The sequence below is a fragment of the Gambusia affinis genome, linkage group LG23 (genome assembly GCF_019740435.1).
Source record: "Gambusia affinis linkage group LG23, SWU_Gaff_1.0, whole genome shotgun sequence".
Taxonomy (NCBI): Eukaryota; Metazoa; Chordata; class Actinopteri; order Cyprinodontiformes; family Poeciliidae; genus Gambusia; species Gambusia affinis.
In genome coordinates, this window is record NC_057890.1 from 2,215,758 (window position 1) to 2,236,601 (window position 20,844).

The 20,844-nt window shown below is 40.1% G+C and overlaps 1 protein-coding gene across 1 annotated transcript in view; it reads right to left on the minus strand.

Moving 5' to 3' along the window:
- The window catches only part of LOC122826377 (chemokine-like protein TAFA-2), an 81,429-nt gene that overhangs the window by 19,349 nt on the left and 41,236 nt on the right, over positions 1 to 20,844 (minus strand). Inside the window, exon 2 of the mRNA XM_044108165.1 lies at positions 1,982 to 2,085. Within this exon, the coding sequence (XP_043964100.1) occupies positions 1,982 to 2,084 (103 nt within the window). The 5' untranslated portion in view covers position 2,085. The remainder of the gene's footprint in view (positions 1 to 1,981; positions 2,086 to 20,844) is intronic.

Sequence of the window (20,844 nt, forward strand, 5' to 3'; positions counted from 1 at the left end):
TTGTTTTACTTACAAAACCACCTAAGAAAACCTTCCTGCTCACATGCAAATGTCTGCTGTCACAATCGCATCAAACTGTTCCCTCTGCAAAACAAACCAAAACGTCTTGGACATGCAAACCCCTCATCACGCCGAGCCATGCAGGTGGCACCGAAACACACCGTTCACATTCATAAAGCCAATGTTTTCCAGGAGACGGGCACAGCGGTGCCATCCCAAATTTGCGCAGAAAGTCACTCAGTTTTAATGAAAACAGAATCATCTGTGAATCAGATGAGTTTCTGCAGCAAAACATGTTTACATCCTGACATGGATGGCAGAAACCGGCTCCTGTTTCTGCACTAATCTGGTTTTCCATCAATACCACTGCACACTCCATACACGACTACGTTAGATATGATAAGACTTGGTGACATAAAAGTTGTTGACTCTGTAGGGTGAAGGAAAAATAACATATTAAATGTATATTGCACTGTAAGAAATCTTATGTGATGTGTTCAAGTGGCTTTTAAACTTTTTTATAACACATACAACCTCACTTCAGTAAACACCGTTTTAAAGTTGCGCCATAATGATGTTTTATAACAGTAGAAAAGGTGAGAAATGTTTTTTATTCTTCTATATAAATATATGTGGAGATGGTTTCACTGTAGAATCCATCTATTCTCCAAAATCTGATTTATCTAGAACCACGTAGGAAAGATATAACCCAAAATTGTAAGGGAGTTTTCCCACCTGCTGGTCCGGTAGACTTGGTTTGATTAGAGACCAAAGTTACAGTTGCTGCGGTCCTCTGTATCTCTGTATTAACCAAATCCTTTGAAAAACTTGTTCACCTCCTCACCTGTGGTGGTGCTGCACCAAGAACCAATGATATGGAAACCTCTGAGGAAAATACTGAGCGCAACTTTCTTCTTCAAGAAATACAAATAAAAATGGAGTGGCATCAGATGTTAGCATTTGGAGGATTTCTCTTTGTCCTTGGTTAAAGGCTATGAGCCATTTCTCCTGCTAGAGCCATGAAGTGTTTGTTTTACTCAGAAGGTCCTGCGCTTGGCGTTCACATTGGCATTTGAACCGCACCAGAGTTCACTTCAACTGGACAGAGACCGAGGTTTATAGGCAGACCAGAGTTCACTTTTTGGTCATTTATACATTCACACCTCCACAAATGAATCGGACTTTCAAGGTAAATGAACTAAGTTAAGTTTGATTAACCTTTCTGCACTGATGGATCACAAGGGCTTTAACCTCTAGAACCCGACGGACCCACTGGGTCCGTCGGGTTCTAGAGGTTAAAGCGGATTGAACAGGGCAGATGTGAGAGCACCCTCAAAGACTAAACTGGATTTGAGCATCTAAAACAAAGCTGAGAAAGCCCTAAAAGACTTGAGCCTGGGACAGATGTTCGTCTTGCAGCAGGACAATGACCCGGAGCACTGAGCTACTGCAGTCCAAAGCATGTTCTGAGATGATTCACTCAGATCCAACAGAGGAACTGCATCTGGACTGACTGAGGTTGAGTTACTTCCGAAGAAGAAAGAGGAAAACATTCTTCAGCCTCATCATTTTCAAATAGCCGACAGCGGTACGCAGCGCTTTCCGTTGGTCAATAGTGTCAAACCCCAATACATTAAAGTTTGTGGTTGTAATGTGACAAAATGTGGAAAAGTTCAAAAGATGGAAATGCTTCTGCAAGTCACTGTAGCAGGCTGCAAGGAAATTGCTCACTTTGCATATTTCTGCCGAACCATGCTGCGCTGCGTTCGCTCTCCCTGCCAAATTACTGACTCACTCTGCTTGCCCAAGAATAATGCCTTCCTCCCAGTCAGATGTGACCTTACCGCCATGTTTCCATGGGAGGAAGAGTCCAGATGCTGACAGCCAAGAGAGAGACAGAGAGACAGAGAGACAGAGAGCTTTCCCTCCCCATTTCCTGCATAATAAAAGCAGTTGTTGCCTTTGTGTCTGCTGGGCTCACCTGTCGTCCCTTCTGTCGACTTGGACAGCTCCAGGACTCCGACCACAAGCACCATAACAAGAAGAGCCCCTTTGCTTCTGATCTGCATGCACTGCTCACTCATCCTGGGACAGAGAGGAGAGAAAGGTAGGTTCAGATCATCAGACATGTTCAACCGCCAGAGATAACCAAGTCAAAACTGAATGGTTTTGAAAACCTGTTCCTCCCCCTCGCCTGTGGTGGCGCTACACAAAGAACTACTAAACAGCAGGGGGGGAAGCTAGAAGAACTAAACAAAGAAATAACTTAACTGGAACCACTAATGGAAGGTATACATAGACTCAGACATGTAAGAATAACAGAGTAACTAAAACACTCAAAAGGACTGAAAATAAGGAAAGCAAGAACAAGACAATTCTAACCACAATATAACCTCAAATAATAGAAGTAAAATGGCCTGGAAGGGCTTCACCTAAAGTGAACTTAAACATAATTAATTATAAATAAGATGAAAAGCAAAATCAAACCCAAAAGCCCAGAGTCCTGACAGAAGTAAACCAAAATGCTAGCTGAGTTGACAAAAAGCGTCTTCATGGATGCGGAGCAGAGAGGATGTTCACACATCTCTTCTCTTTCGTCATAACAGTGAAGGATCAAACTACATCTTGCTGTTTGACTTCCTGACCATCAGATTGTTGCTGAAACTGAACTGAAAATGTGGCTAATCACAGCCAGTTTTGATTTGGTTTGGCTGTTTTGTTCCCCCTCATAAAATCACCTTTTTACGAAAAAACACAAAGTCTTACCAAGATTGTATGGTCTAGTCTCTCGTTCAAATAGATTTGTAAACTTTAAATAAGACAAAACTAACTTATAAGTGACTTTTCAGCAAGATATGCTTGGCTAGAGTCAATAAAACTTTTATATTGATGAAAAAGTTCTAGTTCCATCTTATAAGTGAAATAATCTGCTGCCTATGGAACTAGTACATTTTCAACAATAAGAAGGAATTATTGACTTAAAACAATCTCTTTTTTTCCAGAAAAGTTACTTTTAAGTTAGATTGATCTTTTTTTAACTGTACTCATACTTTTGCACTCAAAACTAGACCAAAAATATTTGGCAAAATTTTGTGTTTTTGCAGTATTGCAAACTGTATCATGTATTTACTCGGGTTATCTTTGTGTGATATTTAAGTTTGATGACATTTGATGATTTGACACATTTCAACGTGACAGAAAACAGAATCTGCAGAGGAGACAAATACATAAAGTCCTTTTTCACTGCACTATTACCAATTCTCATGACACCCTGTGCATCTGTAGCTTAACCCCCCTTTCGTCCCGTCCTATACTTGTAGAAGGAGTGATGGGCGGCAGGTGAAGAGCTGCTGCTTCTGCACCGAATTCGTCTCTTCCCGCCGCATCCCCTCTCCCTAATGAAGTGTGCATGAAGCCGAGGCCACGCTGCGTAAAACCATCTGGCGCGGGCCGTTATCACTGACAGGCCACGATCAAATTTCAAACAAGGATGCAGGAGCGGCACGGTGATCACCGGAACAACCGCCGTGTCCGCATGGCGGAGGCGTACAGCGTTACAAGCTGCGTTTCTGCCTCATTTGCCGCCTGCGCTGACATATAGATCGGCTAAACCTCATCAGGGATCTCAGATTATTTGTGTAATTAAGTTTATTTTCGCCGGGCAAACATGACCTTTTATGAAGGTTTTGTTGTACCCGACAGAATCGCAGAGGAATTCTGAGTGGGAGGGAAAAAAAACAAAAAAAACAAGGCAGACAAGTTTTATGTGCTCTGCAATTAGAAACCGACGCCAGTCATGAACGTGTTGTTGAAGGATGAGTTTAATTACCGTCTTCCTGTTTGTCCGTTCTTATAAACTCACTTCTAAGAAAATTATGGTTATGAATAATAAACTTCTAAGATGTTTTCCTGGATTATATAACTTCAAAAGCAGGGGAGAGAAAATATGATCATAAGTAGAAATGAATGTTACTGTTGACACGTAAGGAAGTAACGTTCTCACTCTGATGGATTAAAAATCAAACTCTTAGAAGAGTAGTCGCTACAGAAAAACATCAAAATCTAAAAAATGATTCAGAAAAATGATTCCAAGCAACACACTGCACACTATATTTGACAGTCACCTGCTGGGGAGGACTTTGTTTCATCCCACCTCCAACACAAACACAGAAATGTAATGTTTACAGAGCCAAAGAGACTAACATCTGGGGATTTACAGAGAATGAAATCCTGTAAAATAATGCACGATATATCGGCATAACATCGGTATTGTCAATATTAGTGAAGTTTTAACATATCTATAAGGGTAACGTTTCTCAACATATCGATGAGGACCAACATTAGCCAATTCTTTAATATATTAGTATCGGCCAATGTATGTCTTTTTTTTTTTTTTTTTTTTTAGCATTAAGTATTGGCCAACGTTAGTAATTCTTTACCATATTGGTATCGGCCAGTCTAAGTCATTTTTTAACATGTATATCAACCAATGCTAGTCATTTTTACATGTGATTTTGGCCAGTGTTAGTCTTTTTTTAGTATCGGTCCACTAAGTAAAACTGGGCCGATAGTAACAGCCAGTACTGATTTCCAGCTTTTTCCAGTTCGTGTTTCTGAAAGCAAAGGGGAGAAAACAAATACTAACCAGGGTATCTGTTTGATCATGTGACAGTGATTGCGATGCAGTGAAGGATTGTGGGAGTTTTAACTGAAGCTAAGAAGCTTTTCAAGGTGTCAAAGGTATAGGGAAATGTATAAAATATCGGCACATATTGGTTATCAGGCACAAGAGCAACATCAGTATTGGACATCGGCCCAAATTTTCAGATCAGTGTATATCAGGTAAATGCATCTGAATGCAGTGAGTTTTTATTTTTTTAGAAACTTTTTATGATAAGACCAGAAAGCACATCACGGCCACAAAAACGTGAATGAAAGGGTGAAATTCTGCAGGTAGCAGATCAATACAGTAAATGATGTCACAACTCAAAGTTTGAGAACAAGGAAGAAAAGTAAAAGTTTCAGTTTTACTTTAATAAATGAGTTTTTTTTCCCTCACATCATACAGCAAAGCAGAAATATATATATTTTTGGCTTCCCAGCGAACACAAGGTAACTGGAGAGATACGTGGAAGGAAATTGACCTGGCTGTGGAGTGTGATAGCCATGTAATGGTACGGCGTGTGTATTTTCTCAAGTGGCCTTCAAGCTATAAACCTATTATCTGCCTGCTGTCTCCTAATGTTCACGGGAACAGATTTATAGTTGGCGTTTGCTCTCTGAAATGGAGGCAGGGCGGAGATGGTGGCCGGCCGACGTTTCTATGTAATTCACAGCAATGAGTGTGTGTGAAGAAGAAGAAGAGGAAAAAACAGTCAGCGGTGACTGAGTGCACGGCAGAGCGCCACGCGCCGTCATTTGTTGACTGCCGTCTGCGCGCGCTGCTCTGTAAATGGCATCTCATGGTCCCTGAAAGCACCGTGTCGTCACCGGCGCAGCGGTGCACGAGTCACCTCGTATTTGTTACACTTTGAAGCCGTTTTATTTTTTAACCTTGACTGGGTGGTTTGTGTGAACCTCAGAGAGGCACCGCACATTCTTATCTGGAGGGAACATAATAGGATCCAGCCAGAGTTCATTTGACATTTTCAACACTGTTTAAATATGCTGTGTGTGTGTGTGTGCGCGTGAAAGACAGCGCACGTGTGTGTGTGTGTGTGTGTGTGTGTGTGTATGTGCGTGAATGGCTGCTATACAGGCTGAATATCAAGCAGACTACGTTATTTACATGCCTTCTGTATATGTTGCTCTTACAGTGCAGTGAGAATGTTTTAAGAGATTATTTCTGTTTTTGCTTTTTGTTTGAACATTTATTCAATTCTCATAATCAAAAAAAAATCAAGTAACTTCATTTCATCAAGTAACATTTGTTAGTTGATTAAATGATCATTAATGAATTGACTGAAAATCCCATTTTTTTTAAAAGCTAAAGTTCAATGTCACAATCCCCCAACTAGCAGCTTGATAAAAAAGTGAAAAACGTCTCAGTTTGAACGAAAAATATCAGATCGCCCCCTGCAGTCTGACAAATGGTTCTGCATTTTCCTCCTCTACAATAAAGTCAAACAAATTACAATTTCTTTTTGTCGCTCTTCAAGCCAAGCAAGGCTGTTTATTTTATAAGAATCAACACACAATGGCAGCATCTTTGGTAGTTTTTCTTCTCTTGTTGTGTAAAAATAGCTGAAATTGGTCTAATTGGACTAATCATTTCTATTGAGTGAAACAGCAGTAAACAGGACCCAACACACATCACCAGGTCCAACTCCAATTGTTTCAAAAAAACAAAATACCCATGGGAAATTGTCTATTTTAGTGTGGCCTAGTCAAATCCTGGATTTTAGAATGCAGTAAAGGTCAAGTCAAGTTTATTAGTATAGCATTCCAGCTGTCTATGGCTAAATAAAACACAATACAATACAAAGTGAAATATGGACTCAAGCATCAAAGAAAGAATTTTTTTTTAAAATCTGCTTTCTGACATTCTTCTGTTATTTTATTCGAGCTGAACTCTGCGCTTCATCGTACATTTAATGCACCACATGACGGAGGACTCAAATTAGCTTTTGGGGAGAATCAAAGTCAAAAAGGTTGGCTGGAAAATTTCTCATTATCATTTCAGTCTGAGAATATCTTCTCTGTGTGTAATGTATGCATGCACAGAACAGAGCCTTCAGATAAACACATAATGATATGCAGATGACTGCCATAAGCAGGAAACATGAAATGCACGGTGAGGTAAGTAAGGAGGCGAGCAGAAACAAACACTAATAAACCCAAGTATAAATGAAAAGTGTAATTATCCCCTGGACTGTTATGGTGCTTCTGTGGCTGGCAGGAGGCAGAGTTCCTGCTTCACCTGAGGACTCTTCACTAGTCGTGTAAACAACCACGCATCTTATTTCAGCCGAGCCGCTTTAGTATTCTCTACGATTTGCCTGCTTCGGTTCACCGAGTCGGGTTGGCTGTCCTCTAGTGTCGATGGGTAAATTAGCTCATAACGGAAGAAAACAACGTTCAGGTTTGCTTGGGCTGCAGCGGACGAAAGCGATGAACAATTTTATGAAATGATATGAAATGAATTCATTGGCAGGTCCTGTTCTTATTGAAGTTTTTTCTGAAAAAGTAAAATATCGATTGGGGGAAGTTTAGCCGGGCGGTGCAGCGCTGCCGGGAGTCCACGTCGACTTTATTGCTTCTGGTGAAGAAATAACACTTTCCCACAGACGCAATATATATATGACCCCTAAACTTGACATGCTGTCCAATATATTTTCTCACCTGTTCTGACATTGAGACAAAACAATATATCAAAACATTTCCAGTTATGCCCCCTTTTTCCTCTGCAGCCTTCAGGAAGGGCCTAGCCGTAGCGTTGTTAGCTGGCTGCTGATGAACTTCAGCTGTTTTCACACCCAGTAAATGATACAGTTGTGAAACCATGAATGATGACTATGAAAATCAGATGAGTGAGCTGAAGACGTAATGTCTGGTATGTTTCCACAAATAGTCACCTTCCTAAAGTAATGGAATATGTCAGTTTTTGCCATAAGATGATTTTGGCTAAGGCCAGGAAACAACATGAAAACATGGCAAATGGAGGACTTTAACAAACATGAAGTCCTGTCAAGTCTTTAAAGTAGAAGAGCTCCTTTTTGCTCTTCCGCCTGTTGCAATAAGCAACTGCATGATAAGATACAACTTTTGATTTCTTTTGATGACAATTTTGTTTCATAATCCACTTTATTTATGTTTTATCATTTTTGGAGGTTGGGTTTTATTTTGGAAATTTAAAGTATCCTCTAGTTAAGTGCTCACTATAAAAAGGTGAGCACTTAACCTAGATGTTGAACTGTCAAAGATCAATAAATAATGGCAATATTATTATGATTATTATCATCAATATAATGACATTGAAAATATGATCTTTTATCGCAATAATAACTGGGATAAATTATTGTGATAGGCCTAACTATAATTATAAATGTGCATTTGATGTGCCATAATGTCACTGTCTTTTATTTATTTATTCATTTTAAGAATCAATTTGGTGCCAGTGAGCTTTTATTGTTTTACTGTTTCTTGCTTTAATTGTTTTTTGTTTTGCACATCGGACAAATAAAAGTTTTGCAGTTACTTTTGACATTTGAGAAATCCTATTTCCACCGACCCTAAAATACAAACCCGATTTATTTATCGAGTTCAAGAAAAAGAAAAGAAAAACGGTGTGTGTGCGTGCGTGTGTGTGTGTGTAGTTCCACGTGTAGCTAATTGTTTCCCACTTCACTAAGACAAAATTAGAACGAGTGTTTCTTGTTTCCATTTTTTGTATACCGGCAGCCCTCCTTCTAAATGAGTCAATGCCTAATTAGGTTGAGAAGTTCAGAGTTTTGCTTTCGACATAATCTCTGTTTAAGATAACCCCTTCCTGTTCATATTATCCACCCACAGCCGTTTCAGCAGAGCTGGAACTGCGTTGCTCTGGTGGGAGATTAGCTCCAAAAGTCCCCCGTCTGATCACCCGGGGCGGGGAGGAGAGAAATTCCAACACATTCAGCATCTTTAGCATTTCCTGCAGAGTACAAATAGAAAGCGCGTCCGACTAAAAGCAGGTGCTGTTTCAGAGCGATCGTCTGTAAAACGTGTCTGATTCAGCGAGCGCTTTAACAAAATGAAGGACTTTAAGCAGATTCTGACCTCTGTTCTCATTGTTGTCCCATTTGTGTCACTTATTTTCCTTCTTTGATGGGACTGCGCAGAGCCACGTACGTTTCATTAGCGAGTGAAGGACTCCATCGACCTTGGCCTATTAATAGAAAACGTTGTTTTGCAAAGAAGGAGGAACACAAGGGAATTTGTTCCTCACCTGCTCTCTGCGATTTCAGCCTGGATTTCTTTTCCTTTACATTTGTTCATTAGTGAGCTGTGCTTTTACTCAACATAGTGTCCTTAAGATGAGCAGTGAAAAACAGTTAGTACAATACTTGTCATTAATTTTTGCTATGATAAAGTGAATGGTATAGATCCGTTGACATGCATGTATTAAAATGGCCCAGTCAAAGTGAAGACCTACATCTAATTTGAACTTTTTGGTAAAAATTGAATATTATGTTTCACGTGATCTCTCCGCTGGGTCATTTCTCCTTCTGCTTCACAAATATGAGTTACTTTGGGTTGGATTTTTACGAAACTCCAAATAAAATACATTTGAACGTGGTTAGTTTGGACAAAAAAATACGAACCACTATACTTTTGCAAACTACAGCAAAAAAGTGATGTAAAAAATACTCTAATTACATCAGTTTTATAGTGCAGTTTTTACAACTAGTAAGTGTTGCAAAATAAATAAATAATATGACAGACTCACAAAGAAGGTCGGAGTGTTTTCAAGTTGATAATTCCGAGAGGTAAATAAATGTCAAGCTGCTGTTTAATAAGATTTTGCTAATGAGTTATTGATACCTGAAGTGAAAATCTATGCATTCATTTCCAGCCTCATCCATCTAAATTTTCAAAAATCATTTTACTATTTTCAGCAAAGGCCAAAGTACGAGTCGCCTGATAACCACAGTTGATCACTTTAAACTGTGATCAACTGTGGACGCCGGCATCTCAGGGGCCGACAAATATTGACCTTGGTATTGAACATTTACATCCATGTTCCTCTCGGAGGAAGTTTATTTGGTGTGCTATGCTGGAAGTGTCATATGAAAATACATGCATTATTATGTATTAGATAGACAGATGGATATATTGTAGGATTTCTCTTTTCTGGTAAAAGACAACGAGCCATTTGTCCCTGCTGGACTAGGTTCACACATTTGTTTTGGTCGTATTTACATATAGCTAGCTTGTATAGTTAGCTTCCTGCTTTTGGCATTCACGTATCCAGAGTTCACTACAAGCAAACCAAGACCTAGCTCTGTAGACAGACCAGAGTTTGCTTCGTTGGTCCACATTAGAGTTCAGTCCTGCACTCACAAACCAAACCAGCGCGACTTTCCAGACACTCTAAAATCTTTGTTTTGTTTTGTTTTGAGCCATTTGTGTCAAACTGTCAAATCTCAAATGCAAAGGACAGCTTGGACGCACTATTTATGGTGGAGATGTTATGGATTCACAGTCTGCAGTCTGCATGCCAGTGATATGATTTCCCAGTTGGATGGTCTCTAACTGCACTTGATGAGCACCATATGGACACTTTCAGTGGCTTAGATGCTAAAACTCACAGAATATGCTGGAGAAATCGTAATGATACTAAAGCATCCGTGTGGACGCACAGCCTAAACGACTGAGAACCTTTATGGATACACCTAATTTTGTTTCTACGTGAACAGATCCTGAAAGGGATAAATTGATAAGACAAAACATTTTTTTAAATGCAGTATTGACTGAGGTCATTTTTGCCTGATAGTAATTTCTAATTGACAAAAGTGAGGGAAAAAAAGCAACAACAAAAGAAATTTGTAACTGGGTAAATACTTTTTTATGGGACTGTAGATGTGTGTGACAGGGAAGATGTGGTGTGTTCGTGAGCACCACAACTACTATGACGCTGGACTGGCATTGCTCTGGCCCTTTTCTTCCTCCTCACATATAAAAAAAAAAAAAAACACTGTTTAGTTTCACATCTGAAAGAAAACCAGAAAGAGCTAAACATAAAATAACAGGTGTGATGCCTTCAAATCCTGAAAGACTTTTGTGACGCACAAACAGAGGGGGAGCCGGAGGGAAAGCCGCAATCTGACTGTTCGGCAGAGCGGCTCAATCACGAGGCAATCAGTAATCCAAGCTGAGCGCTTCTTACATCCAAGGCTCGGAAATGAATAAAAGATGCTCTAGTTCACATGAACTCCGGACTTTATTTTCTAGCCAGTTTGAATGCTTGAACGCTGTTGTTGAGGTTTGATGGTGGGAGGACGGTTGAGTTTTGTTAGAACAAATGAAATTTCTTGGAATCTATGCCGGGTCCATGTAGAAATGGTGGAAACCAGAAAACACACAAAAAAATAAAATAAAAAATAAAGTGAAAAATGACAGGTGCCGCCCTCACCACGATCTAGGTCAAGAACTGTACGCATACTATGAATCCCTATGCTCTAATTAAAAGCAAAAATCTGAAAAAGAAAAGCAATTGTATGAGTTTTGGCTGACAAAAAAGGGCTCTGAATCATTCAGACGCACAAGCCAAAACAAAATTAATCATCTTCTGGCAAAATGCACATACTGTAGATCTAGCACACCCAGTAATCTAGTTCTGTTGCCAAGAAGAGATTCAGATTTTCTCAGGCTGTGTTACAGAGTAACTGTGTTGAATATTCCTACAATTGACCATTTGGGACAGCCACAACATCATAATTGGCCTTTTTTGTTCTCCCTTAAAAGTCTGTCTTCTACTGGGATTTTACGGTCGACGAACATGAAGTAAGGCATAACTGTGATTCCCTCTGTTTCTGTGTCAGAAATTTACCGTTTGAAGGCATCAAACCTTTTTTATTATCATTTTTCAGATTTTTCTTTTTTTTTTCCTTCCTGTGAAGTGATGCTCTGATGCCCCTACATACAATGTGTGTGATTTAGTTCCAGCATAAACACAGCTGTTCTGTTAAGACCTCTGGGTCTTATTGAACTCCTCTTGTTGGTAAATGTCTGGTCCAGTTCTAGCCTAGATGAGCGTGTCCACTGGCAGTGTGTTCCTCACTAGTGCGTGAATATAGGCAGGGGGAATGTGGGCAGGCCAAAACCGCGCAAGAAGTTATGGTTTTTTGTACCTTTCGCCAGCCAGTTTCTCCAAAATCTCTGAGCGTATTTGTTCATTGCGGGTTGCCCTGTACAGTCGACGATGTTTGTGTTTTTCTGCCACGATTGATAGGTTTGGACCTCAAGGTCTGACCAAGGAATAATCCATTTCCAGCTCTCCATCTCACCAACTATTATGGTCTTATTGTGGTTGAGATACTATTTGAGGAGTTTGTGACACAGTGTTCGCTCATCCAATCATGTAAATCCACACACCAATCACCAAACGCAGGCTTCTGTCCATCAAATCACTTACGCACAATACCTGACTAGGGTCCAGCTTGTAGAAGGTGTAGGGAAGGCTGTAGAGAACATTAGTGAAGGCCAACGAGAGCATTTATTATGTGTCAGCATCATCATCATTTACCACTGATAATCTGGTCTTTTTTGGAAGTGTGGCAAGAAGAAAACCATTGCTGAGGAAACCCTGTAATTGTCTGGTTTGCAATTTGGCACAAGCCATGTCTGACCTTCTATCAGGGAAATTACACTTGAATGGCCTGCATCATATTACCATGAGCTCAAACTATTTCACACAGGATACTGTGATTTTCAAAATGCAGTGTTTATGAAGAATTGATTTAGTTTCATGTCTTTCATTATCATTCTCTGCTGGTCAGGAAGCTCAGTAAGCGTTTTGGCTGGAGGCGATCTTGTCATTTTCCCTGCTAAGAATATTTCAGAGCATGTTTGAGACCTTGAGATAGACACTGCCTCCAGCCAGCGACATCTAGCTTCTGTTTTATCAACTGAAGGAAGGAAGTCTGTAAGAATAATAAGTTCTTTTCAGCCCTGTAATAATAATGTGCCGCAAACATCACTGTGTGGTGACTGTGGTGTGAGAGTAGATTGACTAAAGCCTCTACCACAGTTCATCCGAAGCCAGACAGTCGACACATGGTCACGTGGCTGCGGACATTCCTATTCACATACAACGCAGACCACTTGGGAACACACCATCCGGTTCAGTGTATGTCACACCATAAGCATATAGGTAAACTGTTACAGAGAGGGCGCCACCTATTTGCAGACTGCCTCTTCTGTACAACAACATTGAAATTTCCATCCAGAAGCTTTTAGCTGTTTAAGAGTGTTTTAAGGTATTTTTCGTTTAGGTATTTTAAGAATCGTACAAGTGTACATAGTTCCTCAAACCGGATAGTGGAAACAGACTAGTTGATGAGAAATATCAATGTTGCTGTCCGATTACATTCCTGCATAAAACACGGTGACAAACTTCTGAGCAATCACACGACTCATCACACAGAGTTCTGTGCGAAATAGTCAGATGACACAATTACATCAATGATAGTCAATTTCAACCTTCTGATGAAGAATGGCCGAGCCTTAAGAGAGATATGGACAGTCCTATTAAGTTATAGACAGACATCTTCTGCTGCTCAAAGAAAACCACTGCGCATGTCTTGGAGCGCCGCGTGCGAGTGAAAGGTTGGGAGGGGGGTAATAGAAACACGTAATTGGTAAGTCACATTATTGCTTGGATTTTAATTGGTGCGTTTTGCATCCAGTGAAAACAAACACGTTAACAAATCAACTGGACAGTAAGTTTAGTGATATTTCCACAGTAGCGGTCTTGACTGGTCTTGAAATAAAATCCTGACTAGAGCGAGACCAAATGCGGTCGAGTCCGAGACGAGACCATCAAAAAATGGTCTCGAGTACTACAACACTGGTAATTTCATTTGCCTTTTTCTCATGTTCTTCTCCTACTACTCTCCAGTTTGCATAATTTCCTGTTATTACAGCTGGTAACTTTATGTTTTCTTAGTGCTTTCCTCTCAGTAGAAGTTGCATCTGCTCTGGCATTCTGTTTGAGGTACCTTCATCGACTGAGATAATGCTGCCATCAGCTAATCAATCTACCTATTAACCTTTTACTTTCCATGAACATAGAAAAAAAAATCCTTCATCAGCTGTGTTTTTATGTCTCTGCTCTGTCTTCTCAAACCCCCGGTCAGTCGTGGCAGACGGCCGCTTGTACCGAGTCAGGCTCAGTACAAGATTTTCCTTTTAACGGGAACATCTTCCTGTTAAAGTCAAAGTCAACAACATAATTGACCACTGTCGCCCCCTGCTGGTCCAGGAGGAGTAAATGCTGCAAGTCAATGGCTTAACGCAATCTGCTAATTTTCCTTAGACAGAAACTTTCTAACTAAATTGAATAACTAAGTGAGTTTAATGCATGTTTGATAACTAGGATCGGTTGAAGCGTCAGACTGAATTGAAATGACTGCAGGAAACTTGAACGGACCTCTGCCCACCAGGTTCAACAGTCAGGCAGACAACACTTTTTACACTCTGCTCTTTTGTAAACAATGTGATACTTTCTTTATTTAAAAGTTAAATGTAAAATCTGTCCCCTGCAATTTGCTTTGCACTGTGGAACCCGTTTTCTTTTTCAGAGCCTTAGAGGTCTTAAGTATCAACACAAATATAGTGGTTTTTACTGTAAGCGTCAATTTAAAGTGTTTCATTATCTCGGCAATAATCCCTTTAAAAGCAGAGCTGCATACAGCAAGTGTGTAATCCACAGAATCAGAGATTTCGGGGCCGGAAAAGGAGCTACATCCTAAATTATAAAATGCTGAGCGTTTCTGTTTCCGCAGCAGGGATTGGATACAGGGATTACACCCCCCTCCCGTTCCTCTCCTCCGTCTCTGTCCCCCCGCTCCATCCCTGGACCGTGACAGAGGCTGTCACCGCGGACGGCTGCGAGCGGCCGATTGCTCCCGCTGCAGAACAAACATCGCTCATTTGCCAGAACACAGATGTTCCCTCCTGACAGCTGAGGAGGGGAGCTCTCAACCCTGTCAAGCCAAACAAGGGAGTTTGCCCACTCTTTGTCATGCGGCCTGCAAGGCATCTGCCACCAATCCCGCTCCATTCGCTTCATAAACAAGACAAGACAGCTGTCAGAGCCACGCTGACGTTGATGTATGAACTTAAGTCTGTAAAAGAGGGGCCTGATTTAGCACCTTATCGTGACGACGGGCTAATCAAATTATTACCCAGCAGCCTGCAGAGGAGACGGCAACACTTAAGTTGACTTTTCAAGCTTTCCTCATCATTCCTGCTGGGTGTCTGACAATATTAGGTCTGGTGAAATCAACAGAACCAGCAGCTGCGATCAAAGTAACAGAAGTCCAACATCGATAACCAGATCAGTTACTGTTTAGTTGAAATAATTCTTTCACTCGACATACATTCAGGAGTTCATTTCTCCTATGAATGCCAACAGGTGGCCCACGTTTAGGGCAGCAGATGATGCTGGTTGCAGTTTTGACTCTGAAAATTGGAAATTTTTACGATGATTTTTATTTTAGGTGTTTTCCAAAATACTGGATAAGTGCTGGAAAATGGAACTTTTGTTTTCTCATCTTCAATTCCTAAAATATCAAAACTAATATGCTTCAAAAATGTTGTGGTTTTAAATTGATATATATCTAAGTGATATATCTCTACATTGCAGCTTGATTGGAACACTTCACCCAGCGGTGTTTTAGTTTTTGACTTCCTGGCTGAATGTTTATTTTACAAAAGGCAAGTCAGAGGGTCAACTAAAGCACTGGGAACGTTCACGTTGAAAAAAGTCTCTTTAATGACAAAACTAAACATTAACTAACTTACAAAGACAAATGGAATGCACAGGATGGCAGAAGAACATGAGGACAAACTGATACCTGAAACCATGGATCAAACGGAAAGGGTCCAGCAAATGTGAGAAGAGAGAAAGGAGCTTAAATACTCAGGGGGAAAGAGCTAATTATGGGTGAGTGGCTGCAGCTGGAGAAGGGAGCAGGTAGAGGCGAAGAAGGAAATGACTTAACAGCTGGTAAGGGGTGGAGAATAAAAGATAAAAACAAAGGAAACATAAGAGGAAAAAAAACTTGAAAGTGATGTAAACAATAAACAAGAAGAAATAGTAATCTAAAGAAACAAATGAAAAATAAAAACAATGAGACTATCTGAAATGATAGGAGGTATAAACTAAGATGGCAAGAAATGAGAAGATAAACCAGAAGGAAATGATCAAAACATAAACACTGAAAGTCCAAACATGTTTTGAGTACATAACACTGTACTTAAAATTATCGAAGACTTTGGACAACGTAAATTTTAAGGTGAACTGAACCTGTGGTCCTTGAACTGAGGCTCCTTAAAAGCCTGAACTGTTTCTGTTTCCTTACAACAGAGAGGTAATGCCCTGGGGGGAAAAAACTCCAACAGGACAGCATCTTGGTTTCAGACCAACGAGATCAACATTCTGGAGTGGCCAGCTCAATCTCTGGACTTTAATCCCACAGAAAAGGTGGGTCTGACATCAAACGCTCTGCTGCTGAAGCAAAACCAAGGATTGTAATCCAATCATCCTGGGCTGGAATTCCTCCACACTGGTGCCAGAAGTGGGTCAACTTCTTGCAACACTGATGTGGAGCAGTTCTAAGAAACCATGGATCCAATGGGATCACCAGAAAACTAACCCTTCAAGCATTTTATGGAGTAAATGTCTGCAAATGTTTGTGTTTTGAAAGAAAAACAAAATCAGCAAAATACTCATTTTTCCTCAAATATGAGTTTAGGCTCAACTCTGTGGTAAAATGTGAAAACACACGTTAATGCTGTCTGTCCAACCAATTTTGAAAGCTGTTCCACTTTATGATTATGAATACTTTGTGTTCTCACATAAAATCCCAGTTAAGTCCATCAGTGTTTGTTGTTGAAATGTGAGGAAAAGTGGAATATCGCAAAGGGTGTAGAAACCTTTGCGAGGTACCGCGTCCTCCAATCAACCTTAGAAAAAAGGGGTCACCTCACAGCAATCTACTGGCCGTGCTGATGATAAAACCTAATCTCTGGCTCACACAAAAAGAGAGGAACTGATTGGGACACCTCCAGCTGTGACCAGAGCCTGATTTCAGATTTCACCAAAGTAGAGGACCGGGCTGCACAAACACCAGGCCTGTCACCTGATACTGACACTGAGTGCCCTTTCAGAGAGTTGACCACCAGAACGACCTTCCGCAGCGACACATCCAGATGCTATCTGAGAGGCAGCAGTCGTCAAAACCGCAGATGCCAAACGGTCTCAACCTTATTTTTGCTTTGATCAAACTGTCTAGGCATCACTGTCATGATGCAGCGAAGCTATTTCAGTCTGTCGCTTCATCAAATATTGCGAGGTATCCTCAGCAGGAAGGTGCTTTCTCAAAGATCACAGTTTGCCTCCTTCTTTTTTTTATGCAATGATCTCATAGCGCAGACGGCTGTTGTTTGCCTCTTTTAAACTGCTCTCCCAGCTGAGGCTTTATGAATTATCAATGAGCGTAGACTAAACATTTTGGTAAAAATAAACACGCTTGTGACACATTGGAGAAGCTAATAATTTTGCTACCGCGCACTGAAAGTTGAATTGTATTTTTTTCGCATGGGTTGAATGTTAAAGGAAAATAAACAGGTTACTCATAGGGATCGATTCATTTGACAGTGCAGTGTAAAAGTGAACCCTAGCAGCTGAAAATGTAATAAATGTTGCAATTTTGGCCCCCAATTGAACTGAATCTATCATGTGTGAAAACACCCTGAATCTACAAAGTCAAAAAAAAAAATGTCTATGGGATTCAAAAGAAGGGAAAATATACCTGAGAGAACAAATGAGAGTGCTCTCTGCAAAACTTCAAACTGGATCAGAGTTCTTTTTAAAAAGCAGTAAGTATAAGTCGAATTTGTAGCGCTTCTGACATATTACTGCAAAGCAGGTTAGGAGGTGAAACATTCTTATACAATATAAATATCACTGTAAAGTAATCCAAAATTCAAAGAAAGTGCATTGCATACAGCTGGAATTAAAAAAGTGTCTCTAAACAGATTCCAAGCCTTTCTTTGCTTTAGTTTTAAACTTTGGTCAGCAAGAAAACCAACAAATCCCGATCAGATGCCCTCAGGGACCTACTAGGAGCATGCAAGTCAGACGGCAATAAAAGTGCCTGACCATGCAGGGTATGTAATAACAATAACTTTATATTGGATCCTATCATGGACTGGAAGCGTAAAGACGCCAAGACAAGAGTTATGTGACAGAACTGACCGGATGTTGTCAGTAGCAGATTCTGGCTGATGACGACCTATAGATGCTTTACAGGGGACTGTAAATAGATTTACAGGAATCATTTCCAGCTCAAGTTGTGATTTTATTTCTAAAATGGAAAACAACCCAAGCCAGAGCAGGTTACTGTTTTAATTAGGACTTGAGCGATTAATCAGATTAATCGTGACAAATGGATTATTGAAATAATCGTCAACTAATTCAGTAACTGATTCATTGTTAACTGGAATATACAGACTTTAAAAAAGGCAATTTTCAGGAAAAAAAAAAACAAAAAACATATTCATAGCAATAATTAAACCAAGAATGATTAAATAAATTACATTTTGTATTTAAGATTTTGTTAAAAAAGAAAAAAAACAAACAAACTACTTTGTCTGTAAATATGTTTCATTCAGAACCCCTATTGCACTTTGGGCAATAAAATACCTAAAATATGCGGTAGGCCAAATTTTCAATCTGATTAACAGAATAATCAATAGAATAACCGATTTACTAAAATAATTTGTTGCAGCCTTAGCTGTACAATGAGGGAACCAACAGAAATCACCACTATAGAGACAGCAACGTCCGTCTGTGTCATTTAACTCCATCCAGTCTTTGCTTTCAAAAATTCAGTCTCAGAGTTTGACACTCTCAGTTGGATCAGGATTAAACTAAAAGCACACCCGTAGGTCACTCACATACAAATCCTCTGAGACATTCTTAAATTCAATAAAACTGCTGAGAGGCAGCAAATACAGTGTGAACTAGAGTGGAACAACAACAGTGCCCTGGTGCACCCCACCAAAACGTATCCCAGACACAGACCTCTAAAGGTCAACTGCCATTTTATAAAGCTCAGTTTGTATGCTTGGTCAAAAGACAGCAATATCTTTTCTTGGAATATGAAACAAACATTTGACATTTTTTGCTAAGATTTAACCTCTAATCTATTTGTTTTCACTCAGGAGACTTAAGGACCAGACTTTAATACCTCGAGGGTGAATTTTTGCCAGTAGTACATATAACAGTCACAATTTGCATATTTTAAATGTATTGAATTTCTTAGGTTTCATGACAGTGAGTACAGTATTTTCTCCCCAAAGTAGAAAAGTGATGCATCTCCTACTCCCGTTGCTCTAACATGATATTTTAGGAGGCAAAGTAAAAAATAGTGTGAGAACATCGTCCTCAGTGTTTCATGCCTCCACTGAGACATATGTGGACATCAGGTTTTGCTTAAAGCAGCAAGTTCTCAGCAGAGAGAGCTGCCAACGTGCCAAGGTGTAAAGCATAAGCTGTCCCGTTTTTTGTTTTTTTTTTGGGCGGGGGGTTTTCAGCAAACTGTTAGAGTGGACCATAAGGTAAGGCTTTGACAGTTGATAACCATCACAACTACATAAATTATTAATCATTGAGCGTTTGCTTATTTCTGCACTTTCTGGTTTCCAGAACCTGACAGAACCCCAGCTATAAATAACTAACAAGACAGCAGGGCTTCTCTATTTGTGAAAACTACATTCTTAATTCCAGCTAAAATGGCTGGGAGTGCAGCACTGTTACCAGTCAAAGTGAAGCTTGCCCCACAACTGCTTTTCAGTTGCCGTCAGAATGAACGGCATTCCGTTTCTCACCACCTCTTCCAGTGGAGCCAGCTTGATCTGTACAACTCACTCAGCCTTTGTCAGTCTGTCGAACAGTGATGATACCCCTCCACCTTCTTCATATTAGACAAAATTGGTGTCAGCTTTGTTTGTGCAGTAAAAATAAGTGTTTTTGCTGCGATCATTTTAAAGATATTACTAAAAAAAAAAAGATTTCAGATGTCATTAGAGGTCAATCACCCCCTGACCTCTGATGAACTCTGGAATATTAATATCTTTAAAACGATAGCGACACAAACTCAAATTTTTACTGCACAAACACTTGACACCAATGTTGTCAGATTTGGATAATGTGGCAGGCTTGGTGGACCATCTGACCTTTGAACTTTAATTAATATCTCCAAGGCAAAAGCAGCGCAAGCAAAAAATTCTGCTGCACAAGTGTAGAACAAAGGTTTGACACCAATTTTGTTAGATTTGAAGAAGGTGAAGGGGCCATCTTCACTCAGGTGTTTGAGTCTGAGTCCTTCGCCTTCATTGCAGAACCCCAGCACACTGCTGCACTGAAGACAGATCTAAATAGAAATAACTGAAAGAACATGAAGAGCAATCTGCAGAGCTTGCATAGGAAATAGTCTGCTTTTTGTAAAATATATCTGTCTTTGTGGTCCACTGCCGCCTCCAGACCAAGCTAACACCAAGGATAGAATCTGCTTCACATCTGGAGATTGGGAGCAAAGATGTTTTCTTACTGCTGAAACTGACCACCAGTTCTTTGGTCTAGTCTGCATTTAGCTGGAGTTGTTTCTCTCTGCACCTCACCACAAAAGCTATCCACCAAAGTGCCGTCCTCCACCTCCAGTCCCTCCTCCACACACCTCACCATAGCTGTGCCATTTGCAAATGACACGGTCTGGATCAGTACTATACGTCCGCAGTGAATAGGAAGGGAGACAACACAATACCGTGGGGAACTCCGATGTTGCATACAAGATGATATAAAGCAGCTTTGAAATCTCACAAACTGTGAGATAAAAATCACAATGTTTTTCTTCACCATCTCATTACTGCGCATTGTCTCGTTTTGCGAGCTGGGTATGTCATTACACTCTACTTATTGTCAAATAAACTGCCTCAGGTCAGAGTGTGTGCATCCGTTGTCACCAGACAGATCGTAATATTGCTTTAAATATAATAAAGTTGCGGTATCTCTTGCTGTGTGCCTAGCCTTTTTTTTTTTTTTCCAGGAAAGGTACATTTGTGTGAACTAATGAA